We start from the raw sequence: 13085 nt of genomic DNA on the forward strand, positions 1-13085 counted from the left end.
CCATGCTCTAGCACCCCCGCGATCCTGGTGAGGATGAACGGTGCCAAAAATGGATTGATGGATAAACTATTATTATGAAATCTTGTTTCACCACTAAAATAGATTGATTCATAAATTATTAGCATATACTTTTATTCTGTTTTTACTATTCGACACCTGGAAGGGAGATTGCATAGCTAACAGGTTATTGTTTTGATTGTTATTTCTCACTGTAGTTGTATGTTATATTCAATATATTATACTGTTTACATCATTGTCACTATCTGCCAATATTGTTGCTGGTCTTTAGATTTTCACACCGTTAGACGGAGATCTGCTTTTTGTAACCTAGAAGATTAGAAAGAAAGGGCTCAAGGGTGAGCTTTTAGAACAGATTTGAATTTGGCATTGTGAAGGTGTTTTGTACAGTCCTCTTCTGTTCTCTTTGTTCTCCAAATTTAAAATCCACTCCTGTCTTCTCTTCTCATCTTAAGTGTCTACAAAAGTATAAATTAATCAGAAGGATTTGATAGAAATTATGCATTTCCAACTTTATTTACCGTTTTATTAAACCTATAAGGCGCACCGGATTATTCCAATTTTTAGTTTTAATGCGCGCTTTAAGTTCGGTAAATACAGCACAAAAAATTCTCAAAATGACTTTTAAAAAAGATTTATTGAAAGCATTTTTATTTCAGAAATTGTACCATATTTCTTTCAAGATTTTAATGATATTTAGCAGTGTACGTAACATCACAACTTTAGATGTTCCAAGTATGACACTTGAAGTCGGTCATGTTGGTTTAAAGAGGGCATTTCATGGTAAATTGCCGCCATTTCCTGACAAAATTTGTCAAGATTTGTACTGTTTATAGTTTTTGCATACCGGGCTCTCTTTTTTGTACCATCTTGCATTGGTCTTACCTGACCACAGGCAGCGGGATGGCATCTTGGTTGGCGGGCACCTGTACCCCTTTCTCCCATTCCTGCCTCCAAGGGTCCGACAGCACGTAAAAGTCGTCCGGGCCCAACTGTGCCGAGTCAGGAAGTTTCATGGCTGTGATAAAATCGGTACGAAAGACCTGAAACAAATGTGCGGGATATTGTATTTAGAACAAACTGATTTTTTCTTTTATTTTTATTCATAATAAACGAGGATGAGTTTTAAATGCAACGTTCCAATTGATACAACTATTTCAGGGTTCCCACGTCATAAGGCAAGTTGAATCCAAGACTTTTTTTTTTAAAGAAAACCACAATTGCAAAAAACAAAACAAAAAAACCCACGATTTTCTATTTACATTACATGGCACAGCTTTAATGTATGGCGTAAAACGTTTGTCAGACAGCCACTTCTCATTAAATTTACACTTTCCCATAGTCCAAAGTAAATGTCTCTGTTCAAAGTTGCTATGTGCAATGTGGGTAGACCTAAGACATGCGTGTGTTCTGGAACAACGAACTGAAACCAAATAAATATAAGTTGTGAAAATGGTTAATAAAACCGTTTGTTCTCAAACTGTTCATTTGTTACAGACATTGCTGAATGTACTTCAAAATGCAATATTTGTTTTATTTACCATTCTACTGATGCAAAAGAGCCTGTTCTTGGTTTAGAGCAAGGCTGCAACATTGAATCAATAAAATCTCTTAAAAATTGACTATTAAAAGAGTTGGCAACGACTTAGATCACAGGGACTAACATTCAACTAAACGTGCTTGATTAAAAAATGTTATATGCTGACAGTGCAGTTATAAGTAGAGGATGACATATAGCTGACCAAAAAAACCTCGTAATATCATGGTTCACGCTTCACAGAGCCCTCACCCGCACGGTTCGTCAGGGCACCAATGACGATGCAATTCTGGACAGCCTTCTCCACTGATGACGGTCCTTGGCCTGTTCTTTGGTCGTGGCAAAGTTGGCACCAGTCAAAATCCCTAATGTTGTCGTCCCAGTTCTTTTTCGGTCTTCCCCTCGTCCTCCATCCTTGTACTGTGCCCTGGAGAATTATCTTATGACAGACCATACCACTGAAGTTTCCGCCTGCACACGGTTCTTCGTATGGTCCAATGTGCCCTCTGATGGTGCAGCGCACTATTTTGTTTGTCACATGGGCTAAGAGCTGATGCCTAGAAGTTACCTGTAACATCGCATCCCCATGGCCTGGATTTTCTTTTACAGTTTTGCTGTGAAAATCCATGTCTCGCAGGAGTAGGTGAAGATGGAAGTAACCAGCGCTTGTAAGTCAAGTCAAGTTTATTTGTATAGCCCTTAATCACAAAGTCTCAAAGAGATGCAGAGACGAAGGATTATTGAAAACCACAGACTATTATTACACAATCCCCTGATCTAAAACCTGCATGAGGGCAAGGAAAAACTTATAAACCTCAACATGAGGAAACTGAAGAAACCTTGAGAAGGGACCGCACATGAGGTAATCCCCCTTCCAGGATGACCAGGCTGCAATGGATGTTGCAATAATAAATAATATACAGTTATTGTCAACATAAAATGTAGGTTATTCATATGCTATAGAATAGAAGTGTGTTTTAAGCCCAGATTTAAACAGTTCGACTGAGGTTGCAGATCGAATCTCAGATTGCACAAGTCTGATCTTTGATATCATTGCGATGTTCGATTGGGTTAAAGTCTAGCAAGTGCGGCTGTTGTTTGAGTTATCCTGGCCAAGATTTTTGGTTCTGACACCTCTGTCTGCTATGACAGCTGCAATATATTTAAATTTAGTGACACGTTGTAGTTCTCTGTGGTCGATTCTCAGGGTTCGGTAGGGTTACTTAACCTTGATTACTTTCAATTACTTTTGGATTACTCCAATACCAAATATGCTAATAAAAGACAAAAGAAACTAAATATGAATAAAATTGTGACTCACAAAACGTGATAAGCTTTCTCTCCTGGCTTTGATCTCTTTGATCTCCGGCAAAACTAACATAAAATGCGACAGAAACAAAATGAAAATAAATCCAAACAGTTTGTGTAAAGTTGGCTGTTTTTGGTTGTGTATTTCTCAGACTTCCATGCTATGAAGTTAACCTGTTTTTATATTCTAATACAAAAACAATCATCACACACACACACACATAGTCACGTTTCAAAAATCAGTCTAATTCCATTATTTGTAAATAGGTTTTTCAATCTAATTTCATTTCAATGTGAAATTGCCGTCATGTGTGACTTCATTTCCTGTTTATGTGTGACGTCAATAAACCACGCCTACTGACCGGATGTTTTCAGTTCGCCCGGAGCAGTCGACCAAGATGGCTGTGCGGGGCGGGCTGAGACATCCATGATGTAGATTAAAAACTCAATAAGTGTTTTTATCTGAACAATTCTGCCAACAGAGAGTTTATATCTTGAATATCTCTCACATTTTCCATCATCATTTTTGCCGCTCCATGTATTCCGTTACTCCCCAAGCCTGCACAAAATGTAGTAATTTTATTCATATTTAGTTTCTCTTGTCTTTTATTAGCATATTTGGTATTGGAGTAATCCAAAAGCAATTGAAAGTTATCAAGTTAAAGTAACCCTACCCAACCCTGTCAATACTTTTATTTTCTTTGTTGATTTCAATCCCATACTGCCTTGATACTTTGTCCAGATGATTGACCAGATCTCTAAGTTCCTGTTTGTCTCCTGCCAATCCGGCAATATCATCAGAAAAACGGAGGTTAGTGATGTTGTGTCCCCCAATACTGACTGTACCTTCATATTGCTCCAGAGCTTCGGACGTGATCCTCTTCAGGAAGATGTTGAATAAAATTGGAGAGAGAAAGCCGCCTGTCTTACACCAACTGTGGTTCGAAACCACACTCCAATGGTATCATTGATTAGTTGGCATCGCCATATAGTTTTTCAAGGCTCTGAACTAGTTTCTGGCCCATGTTGTACTTGGCGGCCCATAAAGCGGCTTGCCATACTCTGTGAAAGGCCTTATTGAAATCGACAAAAACGTGACAGCGGTTTCTCTGATTTTGTTGAAACTTCTCACATAGGATCCGCGGATTAAAGGTATGTTCTGTGGTGCTCCCTCCCCCACTGAAACCTGCCTGTTCTTTGGCTAGGATGTTTTCAGCCTGTCGTTTTGGTCTGTTCAGTAGATGAGACTGATGGTTCTGTAGTTAGAGCATAGTTGAAGGTTTTCTTTCTTTGGTCGCATAACTACTAGAGATGTTGTCCATTCAGATGGCTACTGTCCTGTTTGCCAGATCTTTTAGCAAATCTTTGTCAAAATGTATATAGTTTGCTCACCACTATTTCGTATGAATTCTGATGGGATGTTGTCGATTCCTGGAGACTTTCCGCTCTTCAGTGAGTTGATTGCTACCTTGATCTCTTCTTACTTAATTTATTCAACAGAAATTTGGGGAAATATATATAAGAGCACTAGAGAATGATGATTCGATTAGGATTGTGGATAAATTTAGGTATAAAAACATTTTTATCTATCTACCCCGGTCATATCCCTCGAGATGGGTGACCAAAAGCAAGACAAACACATACACAAAAATAAAGAAAAGCACAAAAAATAAGAAAAGAGGAAAAAAGTTGCAAAAAACACACAAAAAATTGACCATGGCTAACCCAAATGCCCAAACACCCAAACTAGTTAACCATCTCGGCACCCAAGTTGGTCATGCTTTCGTCCCTCCAAATGAAACGGGACACCAGAAAGCGGCCATGTCACTCGGGTCAGGTTGACACAACACACTCTTCTGTTCAACAGCAGGGCTCAACAGCTTTTGCTGATTTACCCCTGCCGCATCATACAGGTGCCCTGCCCATCCTTTAGAAAACGTCCAAACATCCCACTATCTTTTCAAAACACCTCTCCACTCATTTCTATTACCAACAAGAGCTCTAGCTTCCACTAAATGTAGTCCTCTTTCATGCAGTGCAGTCATAACACCATCCATTCACGTCATTCGCGGCTTTCCTCTTGGTCTCCTTCCATTTACTTCTGCTCTGTAGATCCACTTCAACTATCGCTCCTCATCCCTCCTCTCCATGAGTCCAAACCAACCAAGTACTCTCTCATTCACACGCTTGCTCAGTTCCACGACTATTCCAGTTCTGTCTCTCACATCTTCATTACTCAATCTATCCAATCTTGTCACTCCTAACATACAGAAGTGCTGATGAGAGAGAGGAGTTCTGGAAGGATTTGTCCAAATGTGTGGGAAGTGCGAAAGAGGGGTGGAAAGTGGTAATACTAAGTGACCTGAATGCTAGAGTGGGTGATGGAATGGTCGAAAATAGAGTTGGTGCGTATGGAGTACAAGAATAAAATGAGAGTGTGAATAAATTGATTGAGTTATGTGTGGAAAATGAGTTGGTGATTGCAAACACATTGTTTAAAAAGAGGGACGTGAATAAGTATACTTTTGTCAGAGTGGATGGTGGTGAGATGGTTGACAGAGCACTGATGGATTATGTAGTGGTATGGAAAGCGATGTTAAGTAGATTGTTGGATATGCATGTTTACAGAGGTGAAATGAGTGGTATGTCTAATCATTTTATGTGGAAAGAAAACTGAAAATAGATAGATCGTGGATGGCTAGTCATAGGAAGAGTATAAGTGAAGAGGTGAAAATGTCAGAGTTAAATATGGCAGAAAAGGAAAAACAGTTTGAAGAGAGGATAGGGGAAGAGTATGAACGGATTTGTAGAAGAGAAGTGGAGAGAGTGGAAATGGAAGTGGTTTAAAGAGGTAGTGTTAAGGAGTGCGAAAGAAGTGTGTGGAATGAGAAAAGTTGGTCAAGGTATTAGGAAAATAAGTGAATGGTGGAATGATGAGGTCTCAGGCAGTGACAGAGAAGAGATGTGCCTTTGAGGACTGGCTGCAAGATTAGAGTGGTGATGTGTATGAAAGGTATAAAGTGAAGAAAATGTTGGTAAAAGCAGTAGTGGAAGCAGCGAAAAGGAAAGCAAATAATGAATGGTGTCAAAAGATAGGAGTGAACTTTGAGGAAAGTAGAAAAGTGTTCTGGAAAGAAGTCTGGAAGAGAAAGTGAAAAATATGGATGGTAGTTTGCTGGTTAGTGATAGTGCAGTCAGAATGAGATGGTAAGAGTATTTTGAGGAGTTGTTGAATGTGGAGGATGGGAGAGAAGTGAGAGTAGAGGCGATTGGTGGTATGGGGAGAATGCCCATGTTGGGGGATTTAAATGTGAAGCCTGTGAAAACATGGGAGGTGCAAGAGGCAGTGAAATAAATGAAAGGGGGGAAAGTGCCTAGGTTGGATGGTTGTACTGCTGAATGCTTGAAGAAAGATGGCACGGCTATGATTAACTGGTTAGTACGCTTGTTGAAAGTATGCTTTTTAAGTGGTGTGGTTCATGTTGATTAGTGTAGTGCATGTGTGTATGAACATAGCAATTCGAGAGGTATCAGTTTTTTGTCTGTACGGATGAGTCTTGATTAAGAGAGTGAGAGGAAGAACAGATGAGGTGGTGATGGAGGAGACAAGTGGTTTCAGGAAATGAAGAGGATGTGTGAATCAGGTGTTTGCAGTAAGACAGGTGTGTGAGAAATAAAAATATACAATTTATAAAACACAATGTCTTTAAATTTGAAGATATATTGTAACTTGTTCCCTATTATAAGTATACAAAGGAAGTAAGCAACAAATATTCAACAGTTGTTTCCCTACAGAGCATACACTTAAGATTTCAGGGGAATCCAGAACTTTAAGGTCCAATATTCTCGCATTGAAAAGCCATAGTGCCAACCCAAAAGCTATTTACCGGTATTTATGGAACAATTTAGATGATGACCTTAAAAATGTTCCTTACTGACATAAATATAAAAAAAATAATATAATTATATATATATATATATATATATATATATATATATATATATATATATATATATATATATACTGGACTGTCTCAGAAAATTAGAATATTGTGATAAAGTTCTTTATTTTCTGTAATGCAATTAAAAAAACAAAAATGTCATACATTCTGGATTCATTACACATCAACTGAACTATTTCAAGCCTTTTATTATTTGAATATTGCTGATTTTGGCTTAGAGCTGAAAAAAACTCAAAAATCCTATCTCAAAATATTAGAAAACTTCCTCAGACCAAGTAAAAAAATAATTTTATAACAGCAAAACTAAATCAAACATTTGAAAATGTCCATTGATGCACTCAGTACTTGGTTGGGAATCCTTTTGCACGGATTACTGCACTAGCTCAGTAGCCTAGATGGTAGGGCGCCCGCTTTGAGACTGGGAGGTCGCTGGTTCGGCCGAGTCATACCTAAGACTTATAACATTGGTAAAATGGCGGCGCCCTCTGTTGGCTGCGGCTGCATCGGCTCGCTACAACGGGTCAGGTGTATCGACATTTCGTTCTGTGTACATTGTTACAAAGAATGACAATACAAAGGAAATTATAATTATTATTATCAATCCGGCGTGGCATGGAGGCAATCAGCCTGTGGCATTGCTGAGGTGTTATTGATGCCCAGGATGCTTCGATAGCGGCCTTCAGCTCATTTGCATTTGCAGGTCTGGTGTCTTTCATCTTCTTCTTAACTATACCCCACAAATTCTCGATGGGGTTCAGGTCAGGGGAATTAGCAGGCCAATCAAGGACAGTGATGCCATGGTCAGTGCACCAGTTACTGGTGGTTTTGGCACTGTGGGCAGGTGCCAGATCATGCTGGAAAATGAAATCCTCATCTCCATAGAGCTTTTCAGCAGATGGAAGCATGTAGTGCTGTAAAATCTCTTGGTACACAGTTGCATTTACTCTGGACTTGATGAAACACAGTGGACCAACACCAGCAGCTGACATGGCTCCCCAAACCATTGCTGACTGTGGGAACTTCACACTGGATTTCAAGCAACTTGGATTTTGCTCCTCTCCAGCCTTTCTCCAGACTCTGGCGCCTTGACTTCCAAATGAAATGCAAAACTTGCTTTCGTCTGAAAAGAGGACTTTGGACCACTCTGCAACTGTCCAGTGCTTCTTCTCCATAGCCCAAGTCAGACGCTTCTTCCGTTGTCTTGAGTTCAGAAGTGGCTTGACCATGGGAATACGGCTATTGTAGCCCATTTCCCGGACACGTCTGTGAACTGTGGCTTTTGATACCTGGACTCCAGCTTCAGCCCACTGTCTTTGAAGCTCCCCCAAATTCTGGAAGCGGCTCTTCTTCACAATTTTGTTAAGGCTGCGGTCATCTCTCTTGGTTGTGCAGCGTTTCCGGCCACATTTTTCCCTTCCAACAGACTTTTTGTGGATATGCTTTGAAACTGCACTCTGTGAACAGCCTGCTCTTTGAGAAATTTCCTCTTTGTGTCTTACCCTCCTGATGGAGGGTATCAATGATGGTCCTCTGGACAGCAGTCAGATCAGCAGTCTTCCCCATACTTGTGATTTAGTTTACTGAACCAAGCTGAGTGTTTTTAAGGCTCAGGAAACCTCGCAAGGTGTTTCGAGTTAATTAGATGATTCAGGTGATTAGTTGAATAGCCTACTTGTATACTTTTTCATGATATTCTAATATTTTGAGATAGGATTTTTGAGTTTTCTTAAGCTGTAAGCCAAATTCAGCAATATTAAAATAATAAAAGGCTTGAAATAGTTCAGTTGATGTGTAATGAATCCAGAATGTATGACATTTTTGTTTTTTTAATTGCATTACAGAAAATAAAGAACTTTATCACAATATTCTAATTTTCTGAGACAGTCCAGTATATATATATATATATATATATATATATATATATATATATATATATATATATATATATATATATATATATACTTTATGTATTTTGGATAAGTATACTAAATAATATGAATATATCAAGAGTTTATTTAGATGAATAAATTAGTTTAATGTTATATGAGTCACAAACAATATGATTATAAGTTTGAATTGTCATTTACAGACTCTGCCCTACTTACAAATGAGACACGTTCCAGACGACCGTATTTTCCGCACTATAAGGCGCACCTAAAAGCCTTTATTTTTTTCAAAAGCTGACCATGCGCCTTATAATACAGTGCGCCTTATTTATGGATCAATATTAATTCGCAAAGTCTTGCAATTAACTTGCACCCGCCGACTAGATTTTCCCCCGAAAGGCAAGTAGTCCGCGGTGTATGCTGGGATTTATTTACCGGCGTTTCATTGGCTAACCAATGTGTCAATCATCATTTGAATGGATCACTATTGGCTAAAGTTATTCGGAGGTCAAGGGGCGGATCCTTTTTATCATTTACAGGCTGGCATTGGCTTAAATTGCAAAACAAAGCCTGCAACTGGCCGAAAAAGATGAATGCGTATAGCACGTGGCTGACAGCATACAGAAAGCATTTTTTTACAATTTTGTAATTGTAAATATTTTATTCTCCTGGATTTACTAAACTCACGGATATAAGAGGACCACGGCTGCACATTATTATGAACACAACGACTTCGGTGAGCTACTCCGGCTATATATATTATCTCTGTATCTTGTTTCAGACTAAACTCAATGTTTCTGTGATAAGAGATGCAGATAATGGATGGAATGGAGTGTCTATTTTTAAATTAAATTCAATTCCAAGTGTTTATTGTCATATATACAGTAAAGTTGCGAGCGAAAAAGGAAATAGAAACTAAGGAATGGTTGGCATTTCTTGAATCCCAAGACTTTAACCTTCCGAATGATATTTGGAACGATGCATTTGAGTGACATCGTACGGACACCGCATCCGCACGTGTTCTCGACACGTATTTGCGTCTTTGCAAGCTTTCGGAATGTTAAGGGGGTAATAAGTTTGACTGAACTATCTGACTGTTATGTCGACGTTCCCAATGTAGCGCCTTATAATCCGGTGCGTCTTATGTATGTCAAAAATAGGACCAAAAACGATTTTTTTCGGGGTGCGCCCTATAACCCGGTGCGCCTTATAGTGCGGAAAATACGGTAAGTTGAATTTGTTCGTAAGTTGCTTCAGTGGTATATTTTGTATGGAATGTATGTTTAAGGTTTATATAAGTATGTTTAAGGCTTTTATAAATAACCCGTGTCATTTTGTACTCAAAGATAAACATTTCATCAAATAATATGATCCATAAAGAAGAATAAAGTGAAGTTTTACTTACTTCTGGAAGGTGAGCTTCAAGAGTTAGGCAATTTCGTCCTCTGTGGTAGAAAAAAGCCGAAAAAAAGCAATCCAACCATCTTCTCAAACGCATCAAGCTTTCTTATTCAACTTTCATTTCAAAAGAAACGGCTCGCATCTTCTTTACACTTTACACTAACCATATTGAATGGATGCACGACATATTAAACAAAAAAAATATAAAAGTTTTTAGCACGCTGGAGATAAGAGTACAGTATGTTTACACACTAACAAGGAATGTTACAGGAAGAGGAAGTCGGTGGATGCTGGGAGAGCTCTCACAGCTCCACACGCCGTTAGCGGCGGAAAGAAGCACTACAGTACTGTCCTGCACTCGGAAAAAGGTGCACAATACATAATCTAATTTACAGCCATGTCCGGATATTTTTCGACATCCCGAAATAAATGTTCATATCTACCATTTTTCCGGAACTCGAATGTCCGTAAGTAGGGGAGTGTTTGTATTTGTTTTAGTAGTTTCCCTTTGATGGTTAAAGGTCTGTTTTCTTGCTTTGATTTGGAATACATTTTTCCTGCAAAGAGAGAAAAATGAAACCAGGGTAGGCACTTGATAATTTGGCTTCAGCCTACTCCTTCTGGGCACATGTTTAAGAACTGTATTATTATAATAAATAGAAAGCCACAAACAAACAAACATCCGACATAGTACAGACGCTCCGATTTTAGCTAAGATGCATTGGCTCCCTGTAAGCTTAAGATGTGATTTTAAGGTTCTGTTGGTATTATACAAAATCCTGCATGGACTTGCTCCCTGCTATCTTTCAGATTTAATTTCCCCCTATGTTCCAGTTCGGAGCTTTCGCTCTGAAAACGCTGGTCTACTAGTGATCCCAAGAGCCAAGAAGAGATCCGCAGGTTCAAGAGCGTTCTCCATCCGGGCCCCGGTGCTGTGGAATGCTCTTCCCCCTGATATTTGATGTGCAACCTCCGTGGAAGTGTTCAAATCTAGGCTTAAAACACACTTCTATTCTATAGCTTATGAATGACCTATATTTCCTGTTGATGATATCTGTGTGTAGGGCAGCACGACGGCGCAGTGGTTAGCGCGTGTGCGGCACAGTTCTAAGGTCTTGGGAACCTCCTGTGTGGGTTCAAATCCACTTCCTGTGCGGAGTTTGTATGTTCTCCCTGTGCTTGCGTGGGTTTCCTCCGGGCACTCCGGTTTCCTCCCACATTCCAAAAACGTGCATTTCAGGTGGATTGGCCGGTCCAAATTGTCCTTAGGTGTGAATGAGCAAGCGAGTTGTCTGTCCCGGTGTGCCCTGCGATTGGCTGGCAACCAGTTCAGGGTGTCCCCTGCCCACTGCCCCATGATTGCTGGGATGGGCTCCAGCACCCCCACGACCCTACTGAGGATAAGCTGTGCAGCTAATGAGATGAGAGATGAGATATCTGTGTGTTAATTGTTATTACAACATCCATTGCAGCCTGGTCATCCTAGAAGGGGGATTACCTCATGTGCGGGCCCTTCTCAAGGTTTCTTCATTTTCCTCAAGTTGAGAATTTTGAGTTTTTCTTTGCCCTCATGTAGGTTTTAGATCAAGGGATGGTGTAATAATCATCTGTGGTTTGCAATAATCCTTGGTCTGTGCAGCCCTTAAGGGAGATTAAAGGCTGTACAAATAAACATGACTTGACTTGACTTTAGAAGTACGGATGCTCCCCTACTTACAAACATTCGAGTTACGAAAAACGGTAGATACAAACTTTTTTTCCGGGATGTCAAAAAATATTGCTGTAAGTTGGATTTTGTATTGAGCACCTTTTTCTGAGTACAGGACAGTACTGTAGTGCTTCTTTCCGCCGCTACGGGCGTGTGGCGCTGTGAGAGGTCACCCAGCATCCAGCGGCTTCCTCTTCCTGTCACAGCCCCCAGTTCATGTGTAAACATACTGTACCGTAACATTGACATTTTTAGAGTTTAATATCTTATGCATCCATTCAACATGGTTGAAGTAAAGTGTAAAGAAGAGGAGAGCTGTTTCATTTAAAATGAAAGTGGAATAAGGAAGCTTGATGCAGTTGAGAAAATGGTTGGATCGCTTTTTTTCGGCCACTTTTTACCACCGAGGAGGAAGTAGCCTAACTTTTGAAGCCCATCTTCCAAAAGTATGTTAAACTTCACTTTATTCATCCTTATAGAGCATATCATTTTATGAAATGTCTATTTTTTAGTACAAAACAATACAGATTACTTATACATGCCTTAAACATATATACATATACATATAAACTTTAAACACACTTACTGTATAAAAAGCTTAAATACACTTATATAAACCTTAAACATACATACCATAAGAAATATAGCAGAAAGGCGACTTAAGAACAAATTCAACTTAGGCACGATCTTCCGGAACTTATCTTGTTCGTAAGTAGGGAAGCGTCTGTACTCGCATTCCTCTCCGATATTGCTTCTCTTTTTTTCATTTTATAAAAACGTATCTTACATATTTTGCAGGCTTATAGCATATATTTTGAAACTTTAGATCCTTCCTTAGAGAAAGTCACAGTGACACCCTTCAGGGCCAATCTTTGGGCGTCCACCCAAAAATTGGAAGGAGTGAAACCAAAAACCAAAACTCAACACATAATTCCAACAACCTGGAAGAGAGCTGATTGGTGCTTTGTGCCCAAGGCAAAAAAAATCCTCTGACATAAGCCAATTACGAACCATTTTCACTGTTGAACGTAAGATCCTATTTTCAGTGCTGGTGCAGAGGCTGACTACATACATGGTGAAGAAATATATTACAGAGAAAATAACCTTAACCCTAACCCCAACCCTAACCCTTTTTGAGGACTACTCAAATTACGCACCCCACCTTTATGTAAAATTAATAATTATCTGATTATTCGACTTAATAGTTCAATATTTGGTGACTAGTCATCTTTCAAAATTGTGGTTAGTTGCAGCCCTAGGTGAGA

At 39.3% G+C, this 13085-nt stretch overlaps 1 protein-coding gene across 3 annotated transcripts in view; it reads right to left on the minus strand.

The window, feature by feature from the left end:
• jade2 (jade family PHD finger 2) overlaps positions 1 to 13085 on the minus strand; it is a 182423-nt gene that overhangs the window by 97703 nt on the left and 71635 nt on the right. For 2 of the 3 annotated variants that reach the window (XM_088320904.1, XM_088320901.1), the window contains one exon: positions 904 to 1061. In XM_088320904.1, the coding sequence (XP_088177030.1) occupies positions 904 to 1034 (131 nt within the window). In that variant the 5' untranslated portion in view covers positions 1035 to 1061. Of the gene's footprint in view, positions 1 to 903; positions 1062 to 1807; positions 2415 to 13085 lie in introns of those variants that run through there. The other variant, XM_088320905.1, reaches the window with a different exon arrangement.

Source organism: Urocampus carinirostris, chromosome 17 (assembly GCF_059441175.1).
Source record: "Urocampus carinirostris isolate Australia breed hairy pipefish chromosome 17, RoL_Ucar_1.0, whole genome shotgun sequence".
Classification (NCBI taxonomy): domain Eukaryota; kingdom Metazoa; phylum Chordata; class Actinopteri; order Syngnathiformes; family Syngnathidae; genus Urocampus; species Urocampus carinirostris.